The sequence below is a fragment of the Oculina patagonica genome, chromosome 6 (assembly GCF_052425735.1).
Source record: "Oculina patagonica isolate OP01 chromosome 6, crgOcupat, whole genome shotgun sequence".
Classification (NCBI taxonomy): Eukaryota; Metazoa; Cnidaria; class Anthozoa; order Scleractinia; family Oculinidae; genus Oculina; species Oculina patagonica.
Genome location: NC_135763.1, coordinates 28,671,610 through 28,684,112, shown reverse-complemented (window position 1 = coordinate 28,684,112; position 12,503 = coordinate 28,671,610). Strand labels below are relative to the sequence as shown.

At 41.6% G+C, this 12,503-nt stretch overlaps 1 protein-coding gene across 1 annotated transcript; it reads right to left on the bottom strand.

Annotated features, from left to right (window-relative positions):
- Positions 1-4,084: 4,084 nt before the first annotated feature.
- LOC144658993 (uncharacterized) lies at positions 4,085-8,143 on the bottom strand. Its single transcript, XM_078519514.1, has one exon. The coding sequence runs from the start codon at positions 7,618-7,620 to the stop codon at positions 5,446-5,448; it is 2,175 nt and encodes a 724-aa protein (XP_078375640.1). The 5' UTR covers positions 7,621-8,143; the 3' UTR covers positions 4,085-5,445.
- Positions 8,144-12,503: the final 4,360 nt, after the last annotated feature.

The following is a 12,503-nucleotide window of genomic DNA, read 5'->3' as shown; positions in this document are numbered from 1 at the left end:
CCGCTCCTTTGACTAAAATTAGGGCAAAATGCATCTGGGAGGCTTTGGACGCCATAAAAAAAAGTCAGATTGTGCTTTTTAACGAAAAATTATACAAATAATCAGTCGAAAATCCAAAATAATGCTAGCAGTGCTTTTTGGGATAAAATGTAGAAAAAAATGCTCGCGAAGCAAAATAATGCCCAAAAAAGTGCTAGCACTTTCGGTAAGAGCCTAGCCTCCTCCTCAGGCGCCTCGATTTTCGCTGTAACAAAGCGAGAACAAAGCGAGCGCTGTCATAAGAGAGAGGCGTCTGGGTACGAGGCAGCTTCTACCCCTTCTTTAAACATCTTAAAATTTCATTCAAATTTATGTTTTAACCCCCTAAGACTCGGGTACTGGCGCGGCTACCTCGTTTCCATGGCTGTGAGAACGAGGTTTCAACCGCCAGTGACACTTTGTGCAGTGGACATGACTGTGGGGTGGGTTTACAAGTATTGGCAGTACGTAAGTATTTAATACGGGGTCGTGTTCACAGTATGAAAACTGATTTTCTAGTGGGAAGAAAACTGGAAGCACTTTACACACTGCACTTGTGAGTTTCGTGTGTTTTCACGATCAAAGTTAATAAAATAGCCCGCACCGCCACTTGACAGGAACATGCACGTGTCAGAATTGAATCACTGCCAACAAAAACATAAAACCCTCAAAATGCTCGCTGTTGGTGTTGGCCAGCCCAAAATGTAACCCGGAAAGTACGATTAACTCGGATTTAGTTTCTTTTGTGTTAGCTGCCCTTTTCAATTGAGCGCGGGACCTCGCGTCGCGCGAGGATCCTCGCAGAAACCGCCAGCCGCCTATTATGCCTATCTTGACTCATTCCCCGTCTTCAAATTTAGAAGTGGCGTCTATATTCTGATTTAACCCTTCCGAAGAAATCAATCTGTCTCCTTTTTCGTGCCCTTTGTTGCTCCAGACAACTTTTAATGGATTACTGCGTCTGCAAGAAGTTTTGTGATGGATTAAACCGCGACATGGTCCGATGGTCAGATACAGTCGGTTAACATGGTCAAAACACTTGTCTGTAACTCTCTATCCAAGGTATCCAGTGTTAAATTATCACGTCTGGCGCGTTGTGAAATAGTTTGCAGACGATTCAAGCACATAACGGTCCCAAAGCAGTCCAGACAAGCGTTTTGCGGCTACCGTGCGGCGGGTTTTTGCGCAAAGCAAAATACCGTGATATTTCAAGCAAGGTTCACCGCAAAGTTCAAGGACTATTTTATTTCGATCAGCCCGAGAACAATCTCGACTTTAATTACAGGGACAAAAGGCTGGATAGAGGCCAATAGTGACGGTCATAAATCTGTTCATTTGGTGACGAATGAAAGCGCGCCGACTAATCTGCTAAATCTAGAATGTAGATCTTTTGTATTGACGGGGTCACCGAGTCAAGGATGCGTTGGATCGTGTTTGAGATTGTTCCAGACTAGGCGTCCGTCATTTTCAATGGCTAATTGATTTGTCTGCCAAAAATAAAACCCTGCATTTGACCCGGATACGCTCATATGCTGTCGGTGCCCTTTTGCGCTGCAAATTGCAAACGCTTTAGATGCTTCAGCGAAAAATATACTTAATAATTTTCATGCAACAAATCGCTTTTTGCGCTCCGGTATAGCACTTGAACGTGAGGCATGCAGTTAATATAAGGGCGTCCAATTCGCGCTTTTTGTTCCAAAGACCAAACTCGTGAACCTTAATTAAAATATTCCATGCTGAAACAGGTCGGTTTGGTGATACAGATCTCTAACAAGCTTCAAAGATTACTCTGCAATCATTTAGTACAATCGTTTTTCCTTAATATATCCACAATCCTATTAAATAGATAAAGATGACAATGAAATCCACCCCAGTTGGCACAATCGCCTGGAATTATTGAAATGTTTTAATAGGTCAGCGCTGCCCTCTGTGAGTTGTCAACACTCTAGCCAAAAGCAAGGGGAGTTAGTCTTCTTTCAAGACGCCGAGACAAACTTGCTGTTGAGACAGTTTTTACGCCTCAAAACATTCAGTTCTAGCCAAGACAATGTCTATTCTAGAAATCCTACTGGAACAAATGATATCAAAGTTTATCTAAAGTCGGCACGCGCTGATCTGGCAGGATTCCCGCGCGCGGTACGCGAGTTCGCGCGCGGGGAATGGAGTTCGTGAATTCGCGTGGGTCATGCGGGAAACCCATTTTTTTGTGCTCTGCAGGCTGAGAAAAATTTTAGTATGCAACAGATCCTTTTTATTGTTCCTACTGGGCTTATGAACACTCTTCTGTGAGCTGTACTTGCCTACTTCACATTCCCGTATAAAATATTTCGCGCTAAAATAAGCCAATTAGATTGCAGGGAAAATCTGAAAGGTGGCGCTCGCAAGGTTTAAAATAATTTGGCCCGCGCGGATCAACTGTATACAGTAAAATCAATAACAAATGAAAAAAAGTGATTTCAGTAAATGCAATCACTTCGTATTACTCTAAGTCAGTATTGATAGAACATACATCTAGCCACCCTATCATACCTAGAATATTTAGGAAAATAAGAACTTGTACTCCGAGTAGACGGGCGCCTGACAAATACATTCTTCGTGCCTATCGTCTGTTAGGTTTAATTTCTTTTGCAAGTTTTTGCTTTTGTAAATATTCTGTCTGACGCGCAGGAGAGGAACGGAGAAAGGGAAAACCGGAATCATTGTTTATACATAATAACATAAATATTCTATTCGCCTTAGTTAAGACCAAAGCGGGCTTGCAAGCGGCGATTCAAGAATTTCGAACCAAACCCATTTGCAAAGATTTTACTCCAATGGGAGATTCGAACTCTCTATGATCTGCTGTCTTGTATAAGCACTTCGCCTAAAAATCAAACGTTAAATTAACTATTATCCTCAAGAACTCCATTTCGCGACCAGTTATTTGTTTTCGCGCCTCGAAATTATATTAACATACTTCGGTGGTATCAATTTATTGCTATTTGAGGTAGTGGTGATATACATATGTTATTATTAGAATTGTGTTGCATACGTTTATTAACTGAAAGAGGGGTTTTTCCTTTTTTTCATTAGTTGGCATATCGTTATAAATACTTGTAGATATATCGGCCACCGAGCGCGAAAATCACATTAAACAAACAATACTTTTTCCTCTTCAGCGAGGCTTTTATTGTTTTAAGAATCTACATGACAAACTGCAAACAACCGAGTCAGTCAATGCCGATTTTAAAATATGAATTCCCATTACAAAATGATTCATTTGCTTGCAGCACAAGGAAGCAATATTCCATGTTGTTAACGATCTTTTATTCTTGCTTCGCCTTTGATCATGATTATTGGGGAGAAGGTGGATATCTGAATGGTCGGAATAAAGTCGGTTTCGACAAGAGCTGCTCAAAATTGCTTCTAAATTACTAATTTTTCCCGCCGAACGGCGAGATACGATAGAGCGAAATAAGATCACCTTTACGCGTATTTCATTGAAATTCGTGCAGGGAAGACGATAACAGCAGGTTCGGACCACGCTATTTTTTATCAGTCTTTTATACACTGTCGGCTAGACAATAAAAGCGTTTCTGCCACTAAAAAAAGAAAACAGCTTTAAGTAATTAATCAAACTGTCCGCGACCATGTGTACACTGCGATGGAAATTGCTTTTGAGTTAGTTGTCTTTATCTTTGGCCACAAAGAGTATTCATCTCAATAGACTCATTATTTTTGTCTCAGATATTTAAATTGTTAATATTTGCCTCTGCCGAATAATGCAAGGTTTCTATAAAGCATCGGCAATGAGAATACTTAAAGTACATATTTAGGGTTTTCATAGACCTGTTGATAAAATTTACCACATTTTGTCTCTTGTTTTGTGTAACAGTCAAAATTAAAACAAAATTATGATATACACATTCTACTAATTAGAATATCCCTTGAATTAAAAAACAGCAATAAAAAATTTGTTGATCTTCGATGTGAAAAAATTGGTACAAAGGTCTTCTAGTTCTAACACAGTTTTTCTTCGAGACTTCTTTTAAAACTTAACGCACTTAGTAATATTCGTAGACAACTCTTTCGTTTCGCGACAATTTATTTTATTATTTACAAAACCCTGAGGTTAAAGAATTTTGTTAAAGTTGTTCCTCGAACGTATTTAAAACCAGCTTGCTACTTTTTTGGAAGACTACGCGAAATTTCGCAAAAGTGTAGTGTATATACCCACCATTTTTGAAAACGTTTGCGATTCTGTTGTTTAGCGGTTCGCATGCAGTTTCCGATGTTATTTTTTTACATTTTAAACAATTTTGTCTGAGCAGTGACACTTTGTCCTTACAAGCACGCACGCAAAGTTGTTTAATTTTCTTTTTCTATTCAGATCATTGCGTAATTTTAAACCGTACTTGCCAATTATTCCCGCAAGCTATACTTCACTTGAGATCGCGCGGGATCGTTTCGAAAATCGCCAAAACTTGCCCAGTTGTTTGGCATTTCAAATCGAACGCCGCAGACGGTACAAAAATAGCCTTTCTTCTTAAATTACACCCAGTCCGTTGTTTTGAGACTTGAAATATCGGTTTCCTGTTCAATAACCCAATGTGTAGATTGTCGTGTCTAGCCGGTCGCCAAGCACAGAAAACGCGGCCACGCGAATATCAAACAATTGTTTCCGAGACCATTACCTCAAAGCTTTCGTGCCATTATTTTGACTAAGATATTTAAATAAAACAAAGTGCATTTTTATTAATGTTAATTCTTTGGGTTTTTTTCTTTTACCAAGAATTTGATTACTGAGATAAAACTAGAGTATGGGGTTTCTGAACTCGACATGCAGTTTTTTTTTTCAATTTCTTTTGGCAATAAAGCAGATCCGGTTGAAAATCAGATGGCGGCTTCCTCCTTTTGAGTTTATGAAGTCGACAACTGGCGCTGTCTGTAAGATAATGGAAAGCTCAAATGTAAATATTAAGGGTGCCGTAAAAGAAAGGACAGAATTGTTTAGCCTTCAAGCACTAAGAGGTTTCTATACCGTAGATGCCAGACACACCGAGCGATCTACCATTAAAATACGATTTATATCTGCATGGGAAAGCTTTATACTACAAATGAACGCTTGAGGCGACAAAATAAAAATTTTAATTTTCTTTAACGCGCGTTTTTTTTTTCTCTTCTTTTCTCAGTAGGTAATTTATGAAAGGTCAACACAACACGCAAACACACAGAGAAATCAAATTTTGGTTTGAATAGAAAACTGTTGATTTTATAATCTTACTAACATGTCGATTTGTTTTATCAGGCTTGTCTACTCGGGTTTGTTTTGGTTTAAATTAGCTTGCTCCTGGTTGAAATACGAATTTACAGCGTATTTCTCGCGGAATGTCTTTCGTTGTGTCATTAAATTCTGCGCTAGCTATGTTTTGAACTAACTAAACAAATTCATTGTTCTTCCTCGGAACTTTCGCCGTTACGAAGCGACCCATTAGTTTTGTTAACACTTGTTTTGCGGCAAAAGCCACCCGCAGAAGTTCCATTTAACATGTGCCGGCTCCTAATGACCGATTCAGAGTCTCGTCTGGGATTGTTCACGGTGTAGATAAATTGAGAACTGGTATTATGCAATCTTTGATTGTTAATCCACGAGTGAAAGCCCTTAATCTCATTCTCTAGCTCTCGACAGTAGCTGTCTTTCTCTTCTAATTTCTTCGACAAGTCTCTTACATCTTGTTGCAGTACATTGATGGTCTCTTTTGAGTTCATCGAGAGAATGTCATCTTTCTCAGCTTTGTATTTTTTGACCTCGAGCTGTAGTTTGATATTTTTCTCGTTCAGGCTATCCATTTCAAGTCGCTGACTTGTTTGAATCATTCTTAATTCCTTTTGAACGCTTTTGAGTTCTTGTAATGCTTCCTCCATTTTCGTCGCGTGTTCCTTTTGCAACGACTCGAGTTCCGCGCTAAGTTTGTCTCGCACAGTACTCAGTTCTTTCACTTTCTCCTCCGTATGCTGAGCAAATAAATCTTTTATTTCCTTAGCTAATAAGCCACTTAACTCTCTGGGCGAAGCGGGGAGTCGTTCGTTCTTGGTTAAGCTCGCTAGCGTCTGGTAAATGCGCTCCTCCAAAAGTGCACTTTCGTTGTCGGTTGCTTCAATTTCTCTCTCTCGGTTGGGACTGTTCGATTTCTCATAGCCTCCCCATCTCTCGTTTTGAGCTACAACTTCAAGCATTTCTCTTGCAGTTTTCTCCAGGGATCTAGGATCTTTGGCGGACGGGGTCGCTAGAATTTCACTGACAGTGTGCGAAACCGTTGCGGGACTGAGTCTCGGCTCGACTTTTGGAATGGGCTTTCGTATGTCTCCCTTGAAAGCGTGACGGTGAATGTTGTGAGGATGTGGCGGTGTGTAGGGGCAGTCGCTCGCCAGGTACGGAATAGTGTGAGGGGCGAAAAGCCTCGCAGGAGATCCGGACGACATCATAGACATGGAATGTGCCCCGCTGGAAGCACTGGAGTTTTCTGTGCTTTTTGTGCGACCGTGCAAGGGGGACCACGGTCTAAAAGCAGACCTTCTGCACACGATATCTCCATTAGAACTGCTCCCGCTACTGCTACTGTTCCCATTCGAGTCGCTATCATCGTTTTGCCCGTCGCGCGACTCGCGCGATTTCTCCACGCGCGGCCTCTTCGGTGGACTCGCACCACCGTCGCGCTCGTTCACGTTCGAGTCTTCTTCGTTCGAAGGCGAAGCGCGTTTCCAGCGCTGTCCGTCCGAAAATTTGTTCATGAGCATCTCCCAGAGTTTCTGTACGTGCAACGTGGGTTGTTCGTTGCACAGCATCAGATAAAGGCGCCATTTTGCGTCGTCGAAACCCCAGTGGCAAGTATGTATCTCCCCTGAGGAATGATTATGGACAACAAACCTCCGTGGAGAGAATACTCCATCGCATTGCGAGCACGTAATGCACTTCGCGTACGGATCCGTGTACTTGTCAATTTCCAGCGTGCCCACGCAACCGCCAAAACACTCGTGGTACACTTCTAAGCTGTCCACGGGGAAAATACGACTCGGCCGACGCGGCACCTCGCTCGCGGTTAAAACCCCGATCAGACGAAATGAGTCAGTCTTAGAAATAAAACTGGCCGATGTGGCCGACCAGGATAAAACTCCAGCCAGTTTGAATAACTCCAGCTGATGAGGCGAGCAGCGAGGACAGTAGATTTGTAGACGATCGCGATTTGCGTCAATCTCTTTGCCGTCAAAATCGCTTAGAACTTTATTGATGAGCTCCGTGTAGCAAACTCTCTTCTCGCCGCCAGAGCTGAAGCAAGCTAAAGGCACGCGGTCGATGATGGTTTCCTTGAAGTTAAAACCGTCTTGCCCCTTCGGCGGTGGCATCCTTACTGTGACCGTCTTTCTTATCGTCGCCGTCCTAGAATGTTCACTAGACGCAACATATGCGCTATGTTTAGCAACGTCGTCTGTTGTCGAATTCCTTGATTTCTTTGCGGTGAAGCCTTTGGGTCCTGTTATGGAGTCTGTCGAGCAGTCTCGGTATTTCTGTAGGATTTCGTCAATAAGCGGGTTGTCTGAGCGCGAGAATTTGCCGCGATCCATTCGCGTTGATTAATTTCACCCAAATTTGTTACAAAAGCGTGTTTCGCATGAAACGTCTGAACGCCTTTCTCTACAGCAGACGACTGACGGGTCTATTCACCGCACATGCTCTGTTAGTTTCCTGCTTGGACCGTTATTGTTCGCTGTTGACTTGTCATCTGAACATGTGATGCTGCTATTTAGGGGGTAAAATTACTGAAAAAACGCCCGACGAACTCCGCGAAATCTTGGGGCAAAATGATAAGTCACTCAGCACGTACGTGGCCTCCGCGGGCCAAAACCTCGTTGCGTAAACTTCACAAAGCACCTGGTGTACAAAAACGGGCCTTCGAGAATAAAATAATGACAAGCCAACACGAGCCACAATGTCTTGGTCTCGCTCGGGTACGTATTTCTCAAGAAATAGAAGTCGACTGGTGTGAATTATTCAATACTTCACCTGAATAAAAGCGACAGAACAGGTAACCTTCAAAAACACTTGGTTGTCTTTTGTGAAGGTTGTCTCTACTGCCAAACGTAATTATTGCATGGATGAAATGAGCCAATTGCGTGCTATTATCTCAGACAACAGTTTCGCCCATGTAAAATGTTGTGTGTCAAACCTCCCGCCAATGTCTAGACTGCGTTATTGTATTGTCTAGACATGTTTTTGACGTGGTGTTTCAGCTTTGTTTCGGAGCTCAAGCCTTTTAGACCGCGTTAATCATCTGGGCGGGATATTAAAAGTTCTTGACGCCTCGTGCGATATCTTCAGCGCCAGAGAGACACGCGTTTGTTACGGGGCGCATGCAAGCTCTTCGTTGAAATAAACCACCCGAAATGTTTACGAAGTAGAGCAAGTTGAATTGAAACAATGACGGGAAAATGAAAGAAAACAAGCCCGCAGCTGTCGACGTGTTTTTAATTATTCATGTCAATAAGACAACTAGTCGGATGTTTTTCAAAGAAATCATTTAATTCGGTGAAAACCAAATTCATCTTATTTTAACTTATTTTGTCTGGCGCAAGCGGCCGAATAAAGCTATTTGCAAATGTTTACGAATGATGGGATCTCGATATTTATGAAAGCTTCTTGTTAACGAATATAAGTGGTTCGTGAGATTTTAATTTCTCGCATTTTTCTTGTTCTCTTTTCTTGTCTTTATTAATTTAAACTAAGAGACAGTACGGCGCGAACACTTTACAGACAATTAACAAACGTTTCGTTGCCCGATCAACCGTAGCCCTTGTCAATAATCTTGAAAGTTGTGAAAATGTTATTTACAGCGATCAGCTCACGAACCATGGCAAATTTGATGTTTTTTTCGCTTTTACCTGTCTTTATTTTGAAAGAAACGCATCGGAGCTTGAATTATGCCATAACATGACTAATTATTCTTGTCGTGTCGGTCAGACATGTGTAATTAAAATAAAAAGATGCCGTCTCCCCAGCTATTTTCAGTCAAGATTGAAGTGCGCTTATCTATAAACAATAGGAAACGTTTCGCACAGCACACGAAAACCTCTCAACTCGCTATCTCTTTTTATTGTTCATTACTTTTCGACGAACCACAGCATTACGTTTCAGCCTGAATAGACTAAAAACATAAAAGCCAAACGAGACCGAAAGCCAAATAATATCGCGAATTTTCCCGACCAAGCTATTCGTGTTTTTTTATATTTTTTTTATTGATATTATAAATTTGCAATTTTTTTTTACTGAGCTGTCAAAAACCTGTGTAAAATGCATTGAAAGCAGGCCTGGCTGATTGAAGTGGGTATCTATGCTAATCTGTTTGTATATATATGTATATATATTCTGATATATTTTAAACAACATTTTTCTCGCGAATATTAAAAGCTCTATTTATACAACTCCACTCGAGCCAACCGTTAAAACGTTTCAAGCGAAACTCGAAAAACCCGATTGCGTTCTCTCGCAATTGCTTGCGTGCGCGCTCTTTGTTCGGAATTCATCGAAGCATTACGAAATAACAAAATGAAAGGCTATTTATGTTTCCATTTTATAACCAAAAACAGCTTGTCGTGAATTGCATTACCTTGCGGTACGAACTTAAAAACAAACTAAACGCCAGACGACGATATGACATCTATATACACACAGACAAGTTTTAAAATCAATCACAACAGTCACATGTGATCTAGAAAAAATGCTCTCGAATTGCCAGGGAAATTTGCGAAATTTCCGTAAAGTTTTCTATGCTAAGCCCTTCAAGCAGCTCGATTTGGAAATGCATTTTTTCTTTTACCGCGAGTTGCTCGAAATAGAACTTGACCGACAATTGCCTGACCCGTGCGATGTGTTGTCCGAAAATCCACTTCAAGAAATAAGCTCTTGTCGAAGATCCCTTTATGATAAGGAAACCTTAATAAGCCCGTCCGTTCAATCATCAGATATTCTGACGCCTATACCTCTCAAGCTTGTTTTCTAGTCACGGAACGATACAAAACGTGGCATCATTTCAAAATTGCTACATGTAAAAAGTGAGCGTGGAAAAATATGCTTTAGAGAGTTTTCTAATGCGCTGTTTTTAGGAAACGCGAAAGTTTTGCGGGTTTCACGGTCAATTTTTGCTTTATTTTTTGTTTTGGTGTGGTTAATAACAGGATTAATTCCTGTTTAAATGGCATATATCCCCGTATATATTTATCCTAAATAAAGCTAATTGCAGTGTCGCTAATCAGAATTTCAAATTTGCCATCTCCGAGGTGACGTTTGCCTCTCAAAATGGGGAATGGTGCGAAATTTGATAGCCTTCTTTGCACGAAAACGAACATTTGAGTAGAACTTATTTTCGTGAAACTCATTTTGAAACGGAGGCAAAAAGAAGCTGAGAAATGGCTTGTCTGTTCTCTTGGTCACTGTTTGGTCGTTACTTTTCGGCCCTTGTCGGAATTTTTAATTGTCCTGTCGCTGTTTGGTCGTCACTTTTCGGTCCCTGTCGGAATTCCTAATTGTACATGTTCTGTCGCTGTTCGGTCGTTTAATAATTTCGGCCCTTGTTGGAATTTCTAACTGTCATGTCGCTGTTTGATCGTTACTTTTTAGCCCCTGTCGGAGTTTCTAATTACAGTTGAAGCTCTCGTAAGCGGACACCCTCGGGACGCGAAAAAAGTGTCCATAACTGGAGCTGGCCTCTTACGAAAATGGTTCTCGTAATATAAGCGGCTACTAGAGGTGAAGGGGATAGATGGCCTCTTACAGGAGCTCGCCTAGCTAACAATAACCGAACAGACGTTGATGACGACAAAACAAACACTGAAATATGGTACTGTAATTACTGTAAAGTTCTGTAAAAATCATTGTGACAAACGGCGAAGTGAAGTTGATTGAAAAACCAAGATACAGAGGTTGTTAAAAGGATTTTCTTTGGGGTGTCCGCTAACGGGAGCTTAAAAACAAAGAAAAAGTCTAAGTCGTAATCTCTGGAAGTGTCCGCGGCTGCTAACGGGAATGTCCGCTTACGAGAATGTTAAAATACAGTGTTTGTATGGGAGTTAAAACGGGGTTTCAAACAATGCGGCCGTAAGTAGAGCTGTCCGCTTACGAGAGTTTCCGTTAAGAGAGCTTCGACTGTATCCTGTCTGTCCTGGGTTGCTTTATACGTGTCAACAATGCAAGAGGGAGAGAGAAAAAAACAGACCTCCGGATAAGATGTAGGAAGCGAGGACATAACCACAGTTTATATCAACATTGCTTACACTACCCCCCGGGGGCACTCCCATACATGAGCTATATGGTATGTGCCGCTGTGAAGGGTATGGTTTTCAGCAGTAGTCTGGGATAGGGTTGAATCGAGAGTTTTGGTCTGGAAAGGGTAGTATTTGCCGGGAACTGATCGGTGGTATGACGAAATAATTCCAGAATAGGAATAGAAGCTCAGAAGAGAGGGATTTCCTAAACGTAATAAAAACATCGCGGCACCGTTGTTGACAGATGGTTTTCCATTAAAACACTGATAGTGATGGTTCTAGAAAAATGCAAGTCTGGGATAGGGTAGGATATCGGTGTCTAGTCTAGTATAGTGTTGCAAAATCAGCTGAACATGGTTTGGTATGGGCAAGGGCTTCAAATTCCCGCGGCACCCCCCACCCAAAAATATACAGGGTGCCCCCGGCACTACCCACAGCCAGAGGCCATGTTACACGAGGCAATTTTCCCTAGATGTCACACGTTTACAGTTTTCCAACTTGCTACGCGCTCGCTGAAAATTATCACAGCGTTCATACACTTTTTCAGCCCAAAAATTCAAGGACTTTTCAAGGACTTCCCAGGACCCTTCTTGGAAATTTCAAAAACTTTTTTTTAAGAAATTTACCTCAAACCAACGATTTCCAGTCTGTTGCATGTGCTGTTGATGTGCTTGCTGAAGAACTAAAAAAATCGCCTATTTTGGCGGTCTTCTTATTGCCTTGAAGCCTTTTGATGTTCAATAACAAAAAATCAAGGACTTTCAAGGACCGAAAACCAATTTCAAGCACTTTCAAGGCCTTGAAATCGAATTCCTGAAATTTTAGGGTTTTCAAGACGCGTACGAACCCTGTTTTCATCCTGAAATCTACCGCGGGCGTGTAAAACTGCCTTGCAAGTTGCGATTGACATGTCACAACGGGGTGGACAACGTGCTTGCACGTGGGCCCCACTCCCACTGGCCCCTCCTACCCCTCTCCAATAATTTTGTCAGGCAGTGTGGAACAAGTGGAGACGCAAGGCTGAGGAGTGACAAGATCATTGACCTGGTGACTGCAGCCAACGAACTGCAGCCATTTGTTGGACAACATGAAAACAGAAAGCAGTTGTTTGGAAAATATAGTACTGCAAACGATCTGCCCTAAAAGTTGTTTTCAGGGTCCGTACAGTACCCTTTTTCACAACCAGGACT

Excerpts from the sequence above, each read along its gene's own strand:
- LOC144658993 (XM_078519514.1), bottom strand. The coding sequence starts at position 7,620 with ATGGATCGCGGCAAATTCTCGCGCTCAGACAACCCGCTTATTGACGAA.